This window comes from Haliotis rubra, unplaced genomic scaffold, assembly GCF_003918875.1.
Source record: "Haliotis rubra isolate DU_JTF1 unplaced genomic scaffold, ASM391887v1 Scf197, whole genome shotgun sequence".
Classification (NCBI taxonomy): domain Eukaryota; kingdom Metazoa; phylum Mollusca; class Gastropoda; order Lepetellida; family Haliotidae; genus Haliotis; species Haliotis rubra.
Genome location: NW_025765969.1, coordinates 736,296 through 753,544, shown reverse-complemented (window position 1 = coordinate 753,544; position 17,249 = coordinate 736,296). Strand labels below are relative to the sequence as shown.

At 39.3% G+C, this 17,249-nt stretch overlaps 1 protein-coding gene across 1 annotated transcript; it reads right to left on the bottom strand.

The window, feature by feature from the left end:
- Positions 1–2,206: 2,206 nt before the first annotated feature.
- Positions 2,207–15,415, bottom strand: LOC124274988. The gene is made up of 2 exons (XM_046710382.1): positions 14,218–15,415; positions 2,207–4,740 (listed from the first exon to the last, which is right to left on the bottom strand). The coding sequence occupies exons 1-2, from the start codon at positions 15,062–15,064 to the stop codon at positions 2,813–2,815; spliced, it is 2,775 nt and encodes a 924-aa protein (XP_046566338.1). The 5' UTR covers positions 15,065–15,415; the 3' UTR covers positions 2,207–2,812.
- Between the last annotated feature and the right edge of the window lie 1,834 nt (positions 15,416–17,249).

Sequence of the window (17,249 nt, the reverse complement as noted above, 5' to 3'; positions counted from 1 at the left end):
CTTCATGCAAATTTGCTGTTCAAGTCTTTCAAATATCACTCGCGTTAATTTTGGATATCAATCTGTTAGTGAGTGAGTGAGTGTATGGTTTTACGCTGCTTTTAGCAATATTCCAGCAATATCACGGTGGGGGACACCAGAAATGGGCGTCACACATTGTACCCATGTGGGGAATGGACCCATGATAAGCAAACACACCATTGTGCCCATGTGGGTCAATCTGTCAGAGATCCATAACAGAGGGTCTTCATTTTGAACAAGACACTGCTTACAAGTTTAAACCTCGACGATCAGTAGAGCTTAAACCCTCGTTAAACATCTGTGTGACATAACAATTCACACATTTCACAAGTCAAGAAGAAAACCTGAAGTACAGTTCAAATATTTATTTTTATTTGTTAAAAAAATACAATTAAAAATAACTTGTCTAAACACCACAAAGATTCAACTACAAATATAAACTGCATAACTATTTCAAGGATATTTGTTAAAGAAAAAGAATTATTTATCTTGTGACAGAAATAGCAGTAGTCATTACCCTATTAAAAAGACTCGGTAGGACTCCAGAGGCCCCAAATTTCGGTTGTCTCCCAAAACGCCTTCATGCCAAAACACCTACAGCCCCTTTACTTAGTTAAATCAAACAAAGGGATTTCACCTACTTATAATGGAACAGTCCTAGACTTAATCCATAACAGTAAAAGAAAAACCAAGATGTGGAGAAACGCTTTTAACTTGTTTGAGTGGCATATTAAAAGTTGGGAAGTACAATATTGAACAAACTTTATGGATAACAACTTCTTTTTTTCGTGAGTGTGACGTTTCGATACAGAATCTTGTACCGCTGTCAAGCAAATCCCTTTTGTTGCTTAAAAGAACATTTGGCACAGGGATTAAAAACTCCCATGTAATCCTTGGATGCTGTTGGTCATCTTTTGAAACTTGGCTAGTGACTTATTGGGATTATCATCTGACTGATTAGTTCTAAACTAATTTGATTATTGTAATTATCAACTGACTGGTAAGTAAAATGTACATAAATATTCTTGGGGCTATTCCATTAAAAGGTCTGGTACCAAGCAGGCATAGTTGGGTCCAGTCTGTCGCATATTTCTACTGGTATATTCTTTTGAATATAATGATCAAGGTGAGGAATAATTGTATAAAATGTGTATAAATATTCTTGGGGTCATTCCATTAAAATGATAAAGGTAACAGGCTGGGATTAGGTGTGCATTCAACAGTGAACTTTGTTATAATGTTATAAGCTGCAGGTGTTTTGCCATGTAGGTTTTGGGATGACACCCAAATTTCATAAACTGCCTTATTCATGTTTATCCAAGACAGTGGAGCTGGGCACTATCCAGTAACATTTACAAACACTGCCATACAGGCAACTCAACACTGAATACAATACTGTATCTCAAGCCAGAGCAGAATGTTATTTACAAAATCACATACTGATGCAATTTACAAACAAAATTATATGGTATTACTGTCTTAAACAGCAACATACCATGGCCAAGACAACACACAAGTAGCATCAAGCAGCATGTCTTTACAATTGTTTTGTACAAAGAGGCTCAACAAGAGAATGAAAGGGTAAAATATGCCTATGATAGAAACAAAAAAGTTAAGCAACAAGTGAATGAATTAGGTGCACAAGATTTGAACACTTCTTAACGTCTGAAGAGAAAACGGTCTTGCACTACTTTTAGCATGTTGGTGAACACCAGAAATGTGATTCACACACTGTACTCTTTAGTGTTGGGAATTGGTTAAAATCTCATAATTGATGATTGGTTCATTACAACCGATCAATCTTCGAAAATAATTGGTTAGCGTCATTTATCAAATGTTCATGTTATCTTTGTTAATGCACACACAAAAAATAAAGAAAAAACATGTAGTAATTTGTTTTGTTTTTCAAATTGCACAAAAATCCATTGGCAAATTTCGCATATTTAAAGGATGATTAGTATGTTAGGAACACAGATTTCCTGGATTCTTTAAGATAAATTCAATCATGACTTGGAATAAGCTTGTAGTGCTTATGAAATGTAAATTTAATGACACAGACAAAACCAACCTTGTGTAAAATATTGTTGATGCAAACAAGTGTTCCAAAATTGGTTGTGTTCGATTATGAGAAAACATGTTCGATCGCTTGGTCGTTTAGTCACTGCGACCAATCTTCGATTATTTCAATTAATTGGACCACCACTAGTACTCTTACGGAGAACCATGTCTTCAGAGAGGTAAGAAAGCTTTAACCACAAGGCTACACCACCGCCCCACTTCTTAAATGAGAGTCTTCTTTTCATGTACCATGACATACCAATAAAATCAAATACTGACAAGAAAATGCTGCCTCAATTTTCCATACGAACTGACAAATTTGGTGAATGAGTCAGTGATTATGGTTTTATGCCGCCTTTAGCAATATTCCAGCAATATCGCGGCGGGGGACACCAGAAATGGGCTTCACACATTGTACCCATGTGGGGAATCGAACCTGGGTGTTCAGCGTGACGAACAGATGCTTTAACTATTAGGCTACCCAAGTGCCCTGACAAATTAGGAGTCATCATGATGACTGACTATAAAAACTAAGATAAACTTTAACAAGATCAGGTGACACAGCGTACATGAACGAGGTTTTATGTTAATTCTTGCGATAGTCCAGCAGTATCACGAAGGGGGGAGACCAGAAATGGAATTCATACATAGTACCCATGTAGGGAATCAAACCTGGTGTCTATGGCATGGCGAGCTAACGCTTTAACCACAAAACTACCCTACCACCCCTAGTTCACAAAGGTTCCTGGACATCACTCGGTTCCTCCTTAACCTGAATGTCCAACAAATCATCAGATCCAGGCAGGCTGTCCTGCCCGGCGATTTTAACTCCAGCATCTTCCAGCTTCTCTTCAACATTCTCAGTTTCCAGATTCTTTTCAAAATCGTCAGTTTTTTCACACTGTCTGAAATCTTCATTTTCTCCTTCATCCTCCATTTCTGAATTCTCTTCAGGATTGTCAATTTCTATTTCAAGTTCATCAACAGTGACCTTCTCCGTGCAAACCTCTTTGTGTTTCATTAATGCCTGGCTGAAAGCAAAACGTTTATTACAGAATTCACAGTGATGGACCTTGGGTAAGTGTGTGAGCACATGAACCTCGAGATTCTGTTTCTGGGTGAAAGTCTTACCACAAATGCCACAGATCAACTTGCTCGGGGAAGAAACCTTTGTGTTTAATGAAGCGGGCTTTTCATTACCAGTTGTTTGGGGTTTTTTCTTTGCCAGTGAGGCTTTTCTCTTCTCTGGGTGCTTGGCACTGTTGTGCTGTTGGAGGTGGAACTTGCTGTAGAAAGCTCTCTTGCAAATCATACATTTCCGAGAACTATCAACATGGACTAATTTATGGGCATTAAACTTAGACTCGCTAGTACAAGAATATTTGCAGTTAGGACAACGGTAACACTTCTGTGTGACGGTATTCTCATTCAACTTCTTTTTAGGAGGTTTGGTCTTATTAGCTGGTGCACTCAACAACTTGATATGCATAAGACTCATGGTATGTCTATCAAAATGGCTCTTTTTGTTTGTGTGATAATCACATGTGACACAGTTGAACCTCATAGCATCATCACTTGGACTTTCTGGATCCGTCTTTGCTTTTCCGCTTTTGGACTTTGAGCAAGATTTCGAAGGGGGCTTGACAACTGGGCTTTTTTCCGAAGAAGAACTAGATTCTTTGGTTGAAGCAGTGGAACTTGGTGTTGCTTGAGGAACAGGAGCATCACTGGTTTTCCCGAAGTGGGCATACTGTACATGCCTCACCATGCTGCTGCGATCGTGTTCGATATGACTGCAGAGCAAGCACCACCAACCATGTGGTTTATTGTATCTGTAACAGCTTTCAATAGATGAAGAAGACCCCGTCGGTTGTTGGTCAGGGATCTTATTGTGAGCAGCCATGATATGTTGATCTATTTCAGATATCTTCGGGGACACGTGCCCACAGACTGAACAAGAAAACATCACCTCGCCATTGACGATAATGCTGAGGACCTTTGGCGGAACAGGATTGTCCTGAACGAGTTTGGTTGTTGGTGGCTTGTCATCCTTCCTGCTAGTCAGGGTTAGATGTTTCTGATGGGTACCACGGTCCCTCTTGCTGCATGCATATGCGTGTTCTGATGCAGAATAAGGCTTTGAGGTTGGAACAGGTTCAAATGTAACTTGCTCAGGTGAACGGCTAGCAGTGTTTTTGTCCCTTCGGTTGTATGCGTGTTCTGATGCAGAATAAGGCTTTGAGGTTGGAACAAGATCAAATGTAACTCGCTCGGGAGAACGGCTAGCAGCACTCTTCGAATAAACAAACACCTTCTTACTTTTACCCTCCTTGCTGATATTCAACACCTCAATTGTGTCATAATCTTCTACACTGGACTGTGGCGACTCTAGCATGTCGGATATGCTTGCAGAGTCACATGTTTCTTTCTCAACTGATTCAGGTCTATTCTGATGATCACGGGAGGTAGATAAGTCATGTCTGGTGTGGGAGCCTTCAGATCTCCTGCTGCCATCCCGTTCAGGCAAGTGGGCAGGAGACAAGGCATGAGAAGCCTTGCCATGTCCAGGGCAATGGACACCACCCACTGCTGATTTAGGGGCAGAGGACTTTGGACATTTACTTCTATCCCCTTTACCGCCTTCAGTCACATGATCCCAATCTGAAAGATCACCAGAAAAATCCTTCAACTGACAGATCTTCACACAAATGCAAGCTACAGAGTTAACTACTTCTTGAGGCAGTTCATGTAACTGTCACAGACTGCCCTCGTTAGTGACAGGACGTCAAGATTCCAGATCCCACATTGCTATTTCCACACAGAAATATAATCAAAGAACTTCGAACAGCTAAACTTCATGCAGAAAACAAACGCTCACACAACACATGTTAATCTAAAGCTTCCAACAGAATACGGTAATTGTATTGACAAAAGAGGTAAGTAAGTGCTGAAACAGCTGCAACCAGAAACAACTGACTGAGTTTGGTTTTACACCGCTTTTAGCAACCAGGGCGGGGAAAACAAGGATGTGTTTTGCATGTCCTGAAGTGTATTTGACAGTACAATGTTTGCCTCAGTATACGCACCTATAACGCAGCCCATCTCTCAGACCATGTTTAAATTACGGAAATTAGTTGTTAATGTCAACTTGAGGATGTACCCAAAAAAATACAAATCCATTTTTTTTCAGAATGAGATATGCTATTTATTTGAGAGTATTCTCTACTAAAAGTACACACATTGGTCCTTATGTACATTAAAGCTTAAGAAATGCATTCCTTAAGTGACATACAAATACACCAGTGAGAAGTCAGTTCTACACCTGGAACATCAGTAATGTAAAAAGTGAATATCACTGGTCCCAACAACCATATTTGTCATGAGAATTCACGGAAGAACTATTATCCAAATACGCAACAAAGTCCATGTCACTGTTCATGTGAACAGTAGACTGAAATATTTTGGCTGAAATGATCCACTCTGGAAAAGCTGATTTGCTACCAAGGTTTATGGGTCGACTGTCATTTCATCATCTCAATTCTCCCAAATGACACATACTACTTCAGCATGTACACATCTGGGACAAAATCAAACACTGGAAGTTCAGGATATAGAAAAATATAAATAAAACTGAGGCACTTAACTATTTCCAGGTGAATAACCACACCTGAACAACAATCTTCCTGACGGTAATACCTTCCTTGGCTCTACTTAATGAATCGATTGGTAAATCAGTCAACCCTTAGTCCTCCTTCACAATCTCCAAGACAATTTTACTCAAGAACCTGTAATTTAGGTCTAAGAGGCAAATGCCCAGTGGATTTCCGATGTCTAGCCAAGCCTGTTCGGTAGGCGTAAGTCTGGCCACAGCTACAGGCAAATATGACGCCTCTGTGCTGGGAGTTCACGTGCTCCTCCTTCAACTGTCTTGACGCAAAGAACTTCCCACACTCGTCACACTGGGCATTCTTCTTCTTTTCCGGTAGCCTGACCTTCATGAAACTCTGACACGTACGAGCGTGTTCGATCAAACTCGTCTTGAAATGGAACTGCTTCGAGCACCCAGGACAAAACTGCGGTCGGTCGTTGCGGTGGAGGTTCATTATATGCTCCTGGAGAAGTTTATCGCTGTCGAATCTTACACCACAATCCTCGAAGAGGCATCTTGGATGTTCTTCTATGTCCATATGGGTGATCACGTGTTTGTTCAAGTCCTCGTTACATTTAAACTCCTCTCTACAAATACAGCATGTGTTAGGATTCGGAACAGCGCCCATCTGCAGGTCCTACAAGGGAGGTAACTGACATATCCGGCTGGGAGAAAACCATCCGAATCCCTTCTGGTTCCGAACGCCCACTTTGGAGATTTTCTGTGCAGATGAAAAGTTCACTGTCAGTAAGTTCTTGCTTGTATTTGGATCAATCATCATGACAATAACATTGTGAGATGCACAAAGGCTGTTACTTCCAAGCACTTGCAAGTAATAAATACCTCTGATGAGTTGCTGCTTATGAAGCATGCATGTGATGACCGATGAAGCAAGCAAAATATTCAAGAAAATATATGCCTCTAGAACCGATAATGATCACAAGCATGATACCATCATCCGTGCATGGATCCAATGACAATCTCTTCGACATCAAAACTGACTTCCCTCGCTGCAATTGTAACTGATAAATCCAGGTAACCCAAAGACGTTAACCAAGCTCGACAATCAGAGTTTGTAGGACAATACCCGTACACTCAGTAAATCAACACCATCTAGCGAACACCCTTCCCCATTCACAAATACATCGATTGTGTCAAACAAAATTTGGGCGGATAAGAATTTGAGTACCTACATGTTATTGTGCTGAGTCAGCTTTAATACAACATTTGCATTCCATTTACTACTAGAATAATGCAAGTCAAGACTGACTGACTGAGTTTGGTTTTACGCCGCTTTTAGCAATATTCCAGCAATATCACGGCGGGGACACCAGAAATGAGCTTCACTCATTGTACCCATGTGGCGATTCGAACCCGGGTCTTCGGCGTGACTAGCCAACGCTTTAATCACTAGACTACCCCACCGCCCCTGCAAGTCAAGAACAACAAAGACAACATTATTCCTTTTCTTGCTCCTGTTATCTATGAAATACAATGAACATCTGACAATCATGAACGTTACTGTGATCTTGATTATCAAGACAGGGACATTTTCCTTTTCCGTTTCTCTCAACTTATGTTGCAGGGTTTTAAGCAACGAGCAAATGTGCATCCAGTACTCACAATTGTAGAGATTGGACACAGAAAAAAAAAATCACTTCATACTAATATTATTCATCTTACCCACAACACATCTATCACTTTGCTAAGTGTTTGGTTGTTTCTTTCAGAGCAGTTATCATGTCATCCACCAGTCCAAACGATCAATGATTCATTGCAGGCTCAAAGGAAATAGTCAAAACATACAGTTCTCTACACCATTACGTCACAGGAGCCTCACAGTGCCTGATAGGACCCCTTAAAACTAGTAACTGGGGGTTCCCGGGACCCCCATGTTTGAGAGTCGAGCTAAAACCTGTGTTGTAGACCTGAACACAATACAGGCCCAGGCAGATCCCGGCATTCCTAAGCTGTATTGAGTTCTGACATGGCTTGATCTATTGAAAACAAACAAAACAAGAGGTGTCGTCCTCATGATATGGGAAGAATTCTAGAGCGACTGTGGACGTGCTGTAGCCCTTCCCGATGGACTTGGCGTACTTGTAACGGTACAACATCTGCCTATGAGGAACACAGATCTTCTGTGGGTGAACGTCATCTTTATCAGTATCTACATCAATCTGGAATAACTCTCTTAGCTCCTGACAGTATTTCAATTTGGTGGATCCATGGGCGGCACTTTTCCCACATATTCGACATAATCTTGCCAATCGAAAGTTGTGGTTTTCCAAACTATGGCCAGCAACTGAAGAACAATGGGAAAACCATTGTCAGCATCTATCAACAGAACAACATTACAAGGAAACTTTGGTGTTTGTTATCAAACAGCACAGCTCACACCACTGGTCCACTGAAATCAGCGTTATGGAATGATTGTAGAGAAAAGCAACCATTACTAAATTAACCTACATGTCAGATTAACCGACTGGTTCTGCTGCAGGCAGAGTGTCTAAAATAATTTACTGTTCACATAATTCTTAAAACAATCCATTGTACAGTTAACAATAACTAAATACAGAATTTCATCGTTTATAACTGACAAATTTCTGGACAACAACTTCTTTTACTTTGTGAGTGTGATGTTTTGGTGGATTCCGTGTCCAAGAAGGAATGTAAAATGCCACTCTTTTCATCTTTTGTTCCTTGCTAATGTTGTTTCATTTCAGCTTTAGTGGAAATGATGATTCCATCATTCATGTTACACCTATAAACAGAGGTGTCTACCCATCTTTATGTCACACCTGTAATGTTGATACCACACCAGTAACAGGTGTACCCTGTTCATATCACACCTTTATCAGGTGAATACAATCCTGATATTACCCTGTTCATATCACACCTTTATCAGGTGAATACAATCCTGATATTACAGAGCATACAAAATTGATATTCCTCTAACATCAGTTCTGTAAAAAATACCTTTAGCGTGTTTCTTTTCGTAATACATCTTCAATGGGGTATGAAGGTATCATACTAAAAAGTTAACCACAATTCCATTAACCTTGGAATATAAACTGTTCAAATCACAACATAAAACATTGTACTAAACTCCGTTCAAAATGAACCGGTTGTTCAAGTTTCACTTCACCATAATACATGTGCAATGGAAGAACCTTGCCCAATTACAGTATTCGTTTGAGAAAGCATTTTTTTCGTATTTGGTTAAAAATTAGGATTCTTTTTTGTTTCTAAATTCTGGGGTATTTTAATACTGCATTCAGTGCACAAAGGTTAACTAAGCATAAAAGCTTCTTTCTCTTTTAAAGGTCATGTTATCAGAAAAATACATAGAAACTACCTCTTCAAAACCACAGTATCTGATAGAACCATTCATACGAATTTGGGAATTTTTTCAATTTTAACTTAAATTTCCATTGGCATTAGCTGTTTACTTAAAGCAGAGTATCGGCCTAGGAACAGGTCTATACTAACCCTCTAAATATAATATGGATTCACATGGAGAGAATGCTTGTTTCTTTCTCACTAATATTTCACTGAGCGCTGATTGAACATCAGATCGTAATTCCAGGTATTACAATGCTTACTGCAACTGACCAAAGTGAGGTATACTGTCCAGCTGATCAGCTCGAGGCTTAAAACTGTTTGAGAGATTTCAGGATTATCACTTGTCATAAGGTGTAGTTAGCATTCAAGCACTATCTGTGCCGATATATTTCTACATCACAATTGAAGATAACAAAGTTTCTCGAGATAATATTCCGCACAAAAAATCAACAAACAACTTCAGAAATGTTTGTTGAAAAGTTTACCCACGTATTGACCAACCATCAAACACATCAACCTAAAATATATATGAATAATTTGTGAAGATGAATCCTTGCTTTAGACTTCATAAAGAAGCTAAGCTGTGACAATATCTAAAGCGAATGTATTGAAAATCCAATCAGCTGTTGTTGCATACACAACATAGGGTCACCACAGAGTGTACAAAATGTATCTTTATCAAGTATAACATCCCCCCTCATTCAATCTGTCGACTTCAGAGGCCAACTGGCACGTCATAATCAACATGATCAGTAAAATAATAAACACATTGGAGTGTTATTTTCATATATTTGTTCTATTTCAGAACGCAATCAGAAACATGTCAAGATATTTCAAGATCAAGTTTCGAAAATGTCATGCCAAATTTGTATATTCTTAAAGCAATCACACCAATGTTATGCAACATAGTCATGGCTGTGTCAATATTTTTATGCTTCTCCATCAAATATCACCAATTTCTTTCAATCTCCAAAGGAAAATATGGACATATTTTAAAACATCTGCAATTAAAATATTCACACAGACCACGATATTCTACCAAAGACAATGAAAACCTGTGTGTCTGAGGTCATGGAAAAATATGCAAAATAAGTCTGCAAATAAACTACCAAAATGTTCTCTGGTAAAAAAGGATGGCATTCATCCTGGGTTCTGAACAGTACACCATAATGAACAGAATTCTGATTACACCCTGGTAGGGAACGTTGACAGACACCCTGTCACTCAGCTTATTAAAACCAACATGTATGTACGGAAAACAACATTAATCATTGAAAATGTCTTCTAGAAGCCATCCAATCAACTATCAGCAACATTGTTTGATGTGTATAACAACCGCTAAAGTATGTGTTATTGAACATGGCCTGTACATGTTTATATATCACACCATTTAGAACACACCATTACAGAGTATCGAATCAGGACATGATTATGTTAAATATGGTACACCTGTGGCTGAGATCTTATTTTGCAGTATTTTACCAATATTTTGACCTGGTCTATGTTTTCTTGAGGACGTCCTACCCCAGGCCACAGTTGAGTCAGGAAGCCAGTGTGTGGACTTACCTTGTGATGCCAGGAACCACGCCCCCATCATCGCTGTACTGTGGCACTGGGTGTGTCAACATGGCAAGTGACAATGCTGATGACAGCCGTTACATGTTTAAACGATAAGATCGGTCTTTGTGGGCTATAGTTTCAGGAATCGCTACAATTATGTTTATGTTTTTATTTTTATACTACTTCATTTTATACATTTAATCGGCAGTCAAAACAACTCCAGCAGTGACAGTAATATCTGTCAATACAGCACTAGAGCTAAAAAGTGTTTCGGACATATTCATCAATTGATGGTGCTAATAAAGTGCAACACCCCCATTTCACAAACTAATGAACAGCCATACATCAACATTGTCACTTGAAACTAAACACTGATTAAATTAACTTTACTTCTGATATTGTGTTGGTTGTTCTCATATTATACATTTATTTATTTCAGATACACCAACACAAAACAGGCGGAGTCAGCACATTTCAACAAAGATGACTGTTCAATTTAGGGTTGTTTTTTGAAGGGGCTTCCCAACATAGCAAATATTTCATATGAAGACTTTAAGAGAATCAGTCTCAGGCTCAGGCTGTAGCTTCTGTCGCAGACTGGACAAAATGAAAAAGAAACACTTCTTCGTTATCAGCGCTTAGTTCAGCTCAGAACCTGAGAATCAGTCTTTGTCCCAAATATTGCTTTACGTCCAGTTTACTACTGCTGGATTCACACAAATGACAAATATGTAAACATCATCTCCACTGTAATGTGCATTTACCTGTGACCACAAGAATTCAAACAATGCAAAGATTCTGTTTCAGTGCTTGATTATTGTCACGAGCTGTCAAGAATGTAACATTCTGTAAAAGGAGTAGTATGGTTTTGCGCCACTTTTAGCAATATACCAGCAATATCATGCTTCGGGACACCAGAAATGGGCTTCACACATTGTACCCATGTGGGGAATCAACCTGTGTCTTCAGCGTGACTAGCAGGAACTTGTCCAATTAACCCTGTACAACCGATATATAGAACAGAACTAACTGGTGATTGGGAGTAACGTGGAGCATTAACCCTGTACAACCGATATATAGAACAGAACTAACTGGTGATTGGGAGTAACGTGGAGCATTAACCCTGTACAACCCATATATAGAACATAATTAACTGGTGATTGGGAGTAACATGGAGCATTAACCCTGTACAACCGATATATAGATCAGAACTAACTGGTGATTGGGAGTAACGTGGAGCATTAACCCTGTACAACCGATATATAGAACAGAACTGGTGATTGGGAGTAACATGGAGCATTAACCCTGTACAACCCATATATAGAACAGAACTGGTGATTGGGAGTAACGTGGAGCATTAACCCTGTACAACGGATATAAAGAACAGAACTAACTGGTGATTGGGAGTAACGTGGAGCATTAACCCTGTACAACCCATATATAGAACAGAACTGGTGATTGGGAGTAACGTGGAGCATTAACCCTGTACAACCCATATATAGAACAGAACTAACTGGTGATTGGGAGTAACGCTGAGCATTAACCCTGTACAACCCATATATAGAACAGAACTGGTGATTGGGAGTAACGTGGAGCATTAACCCTGTACAACCCATATATAGAACAGAACTGGTGATTGGGAGTAACGTGGAGCATTAACCCTGTACAACTGATATATAGAACAGAACTGGTGATTGGGAGTAACGTGGAGCATTAACCCTGTACTACCGATATATAGAACAGAACTAACTGGTGATTGGGAGTAACGTGGAGCATTAACCCTGTACAACCCATATATAGAACAGAACTGGTGATTGGGAGTAACGTGGAGCATTAACCCTGTACAACTGATATAAAGAACAGAACTAACTGGTGATTGGGAGTAACGTGGAGCATTAACCCTGTACAACCGATATATAGAACAGGACTAACTGGTGATTGGGAGTAACGTGGAGCATTAACCCTGTACAACCGATATATAGAACAGAACTGGTGATTGGGAGTAACATGGAGCATTAACCCTGTACAACCGATATATAGAACAGAACTGGTGATTGGGAGTAACATGGAGCATTAACCCTGTACAACCGATATATAGAACAGAACTGGTGATTGGGAGTAACGTGGAGCATTAACCCTGTACAACCGATATATAGAACAGAACTGGTGATTGGGAGTAACATGGAGCATTAACCCTGTACAACCCATATATAGATATATAGAACAGAACCCTGTACAACTATATAGAACAGAACTAACTGGTGATTGGGAGTAACGTGGAGCATTAACCCTGTACAACCGATATATAGAACAGAACTGGTGATTGGGAGTAACGTGGAGCATTAACCCTGTACAACCGATATATAGAACAGAACTAACTGGTGATTGGGAGTAACGTGGAGCATTAACCCTGTACAACCGATATATAGAACAGAACTAACTGGAGATAGGGAGTAACGTGGAGCATTGTTGTTCATGCTATTTACCACGAACATGTGCTGCTAGTTAATTTTTACCCGCCATATTGGAGAGATTTTAAGAAAAGTTCTTGACACCATTCAGTCCATTTTCACATCACTTTTGAAGAAAACTAACCATTTTGTATTCTTGACAATGACAATAATCGAACATTGAGCAAAATCTAGAATTGCCAGTCATTCCTATGATGCTTCAAATCTCACAAACCCTGATACCTTTCTAAATGCCAAATTGTAGCTCATTTCTATGTCTCCTTCAACAAAACTGTTTTGTCCTTTGACCTCATTGTTCTATCTACAAAATTATAGTGTTTCCTTCAGACATAACCACTGTGTCCAGGAATTGGGAATGGCAGGGGCCATTTTGCACATTAGAATAAAAAACGGCTTATTAAAATTTTGAAGTTTACTATTAATACAACGGCAGTGGCTCATTCTCAATTCAGAAAATGGCTAGTTCTCTATCCCAATCCCTGTGTGTCCCAACTTTCAAACAGTTATATATGACCTAAAGCCAGAATTTTCAACCTATTGGCTCCCCCGAGGCTCTCAATGTCAGCACGATACTGAGGTCCATTTCTTGACCACATTTGGAAACATATTTTTCAATATTTAATCCCAATACAAGCTGAAAAGTACACTTGTCACTGAGGATGTTAATATCTACTTAGACAAGATAAACTATTGGGAAATATTTTTTTCATAAGAATATTGTGCTCTTAGTAGGGATGAAAAGGTGCACAAGCCTGCAAGACTATCAGTCTGCTGTACGTTTAATGTTTCCCAAGGGGTAGAAGGAAGCTCTTGCACAGGAGCCCTTTTTACCATTGCAAACATTAATAAATGTTTCAGGCTTTGCAATATTTTATCACCAATGACTACTTATGCCCTTGCAAACCAATAGGACTGATGTCTGTTTCAAGTGATGTTTTGAGGCCTATTCAAGGTCAGTAAATTTTATGCCAGTGAAACATGACCCCCACCTACACTGAGCCAAATCTTTCTCCATCCAGCCAAATCTGTCTTGCCTATTCACCAAACTTACACAGCTCTGCATCAGGAATGACCAGCAATTCTTAATGGTAATGGTCAGAAGTTGATAATTACCGTCATTACTGTAATCTGCTTCATTATCGTTATCGTCGCCGTAGTCATTGTCGTCTTGAAATACTAAAAAGTCATCTGCACTTTGGTCACCATGATGAACTTGACTAGTACTGGGTTCGGAGTAATCTGGCACATGTGGAACATTTTGGTGGAAGGACGATGATGATGATGCGGGTGATTGAGAATGCGATGATTGTGGATGAGAGAGTCGATCTAGAGCTGCTTGGGACGTTTGCGTATGAGGTACACCTGATGAGAAGTCTATTTGCATGTATGGAGTCTCTTTCTTTGGCACGATATCGTTCAATTCTGAGTCCGGTTCTATTTCTATTAAATCTGGATCTTCTGGTTCTTGTTTCACATTCACTGGTGGATCAACTGCAGATTTTGATTGAGAGTTGTTGGACGGACGTGAGGTGTTTTCTGGTTGAGGAATGTGGCGAGATTGCACTGGTTCTGAAATCCTTCTACTCTTAGGAGCTGGAGAAGACACTGGCACAGAAAAGTCATATGATCTTTTGTGACTTATTGAAGAATGTGTATTTTCAGACATAGACATGATTATGTTCTGTTCTGCTGGGGCTAAGGAACAGTCCACATCAAAAACAGACAATTTTAATGTCTTACATTCACTCTTTGATATCATGCTTGAATTTGACGACACACCGTCCACTTTGAACGTCAATTTGTTTGATCTTAGAGCTACCTGAATGTTGGCATCTTGCGTTGTACCATACGAGTTCACCGATGCCGGGAATTCAAGATTTGATCTTGGCCCCCTTTTCAAAGTGGAAAATAGGTCACACAAATCCACTGGAATTGTGAATTCTAATGTTTCGATAAACATGTTTGAGTCTGTTTACTACAGCAACACACACAATATATCACAATACAGCTTTCTTAATACCGGTCTTGGGAAGAGTCGAATGATTTGAAATCACCATCGATGACACAGCATGGGCAGGTGCGCGCTCAAATCACCATGCATTGTTTCCCTCGAAAGCCGACCAGCTATCTCACGTGTCCTCCCGAATAAATCGAACGGATTTCTGAAGATATTATGCGTAGTATGTTGCAAGACTGTATCAAGCGACTTTTGCACCATTTATCGCTTCATTTACTTGGCGTATGTTGCGTATTTTCATCAAAATTCAGTCTTCGCTATCTTCCTTTTCAACTATGTCGGCTTCTTCTACGATACTTCCGGTTATTAATATCATACTATTGGTCAAACAACTACTATCAATAAAACATACACGACGTAACGGGAATCACAATTTTAGTGTATACATATATATATTTTTGTAATCTAGACATTGGGATAACAAAAATATGTAAAGTCGATTATAACGGTAACTGGGTTTGCAACGGTTTGTACAATTTGGCACTGGGACAACGCTCAAGAAAGAAATATGTTTGTTTGGTTGTTTGTTTTTCTTGAAAAAATCGGTACTCTTGTTGAAGGGAATCAACAAAAACGTGGGTTATTTCATGAAGCATGTAATTTCGGCATTTGAAATTCGATTGATCCAAGTTTTATATCTCCATCACGACAATGCGCCAGCCACAGTGGTAGATGCAGCAAGGGAGCTACACAACAAGGGGCAGATAATATTTGATTTATTTTCTGGTTACGCGTAAAACCTAACTTGACCAATGATCTTTGTGTAGATATTCCACACACAGACACATGCTGGGGATAGTTAATTATCATTGATTTGTTATAATTATAAATAAATATTTATTGTGGTGATATCGATGAGGATGCTGCTGATGATGATGAGGAGGGTAGTTCCTTATATTATTTCTGTTGAATAGTCGTAATATAAAATGATGTTGATGATGATGAGTGGGTGGAGGATGGTAATTCCGTACAATTGTTTTTGAATAGTAGTAGTTTAATGAGAATGGTGGTGATGATGATGTTGCTGGCGATGCTTATGATGTTGTTGATGGTGCGACCATGATGATGATGAGGAGGAGAAGGTGGTGGTGGAGGAGGACATTTCTTCATTCATTCATTCATCATCATCATCATCATCATCATCATCATCATCATCATCATCATCATGAAACATATATATCTGATACGACGACACACACAAAACTAACCTCGGTCTTATGGGCGATATAATTTGGCCAAATAACTTACCACTTTAATACAACTAAGTGGTCAAGACATTTTGCAGATTTACTGGGCTCAACCTCTTGCGTGATACATCTGACCGACGATTATAGATATACCGAAATCGACTATATAAGTGGGTCCAAGTTACATCATATATTTGCATGTAAAATTAAAGGAGAAAGTGTTATGGGAACTGAAAAGACCATATAAGTCTAATTGATAGAGGTTGATTTGTGCGACATGTGAGTAAGTGAGTTTGATTTTACCCCACTTTTAGCAATATTCCAGCAACATCACGGCGGAGGACATCAGAAATGGGCTTCACACAGTGTACCCATGTGGGGAATCGAACCCTGGTCTTTGGCGTGACGAGCGAAGATTTTAACCACAAGGCTACTCCACCGCCCCTGGGACATTTGAATGTAAACATCGAGGGATACCCAAAGACTTAAAAGCCTGAGACAACACGTGACTAAAAACATCCCAATTGATTCACTTTCTGCACACGATATACAAGTGACGTCATACCAGTGACGTTAGACATTTTAACGCTTATGTGCATAGAATGATCTACAGGCAGAAATTGTCCACCTGCTTCCTGTCTACCTGTATACAATCTCTTCTGTTAACTCACATTTGACCCCAGAAATATAGACAGTTTATTCAAGATCTACAATATACATGTATATAGGTTTTAAATCGATTTTAAAGCCAACATCTTTTGTCATCATGGATGTGCCTATTGAAGAGCTCTACTGTACATTCTGAAATTCCCCACAGATTGAAGACAAAAAACATATTTTCTTTTCTTGTAAACAGTACCAACACTTCCGCGAAAAATATCTCATCCAACTTAGAAATGTATATAAGGGCCCACTCTCACTCCATAGTATTTTATGCTCTA

What these genes read in the sequence shown, in the direction of transcription:
- LOC124274988 (XM_046710382.1), bottom strand. Translation starts at nt 15,064, where the DNA reads ATGTTTATCGAAACATTAGAATTCACAATTCCAGTGGATTTGTGTGAC. An exon ending in AGCAGATTACAGTAATGACG is followed by an intron (nt 4,741 to 14,217) that starts GTAATTATCAAC and finishes GTGATCTTTCAG; the next exon opens with ATTGGGATCATGTGACTGAA.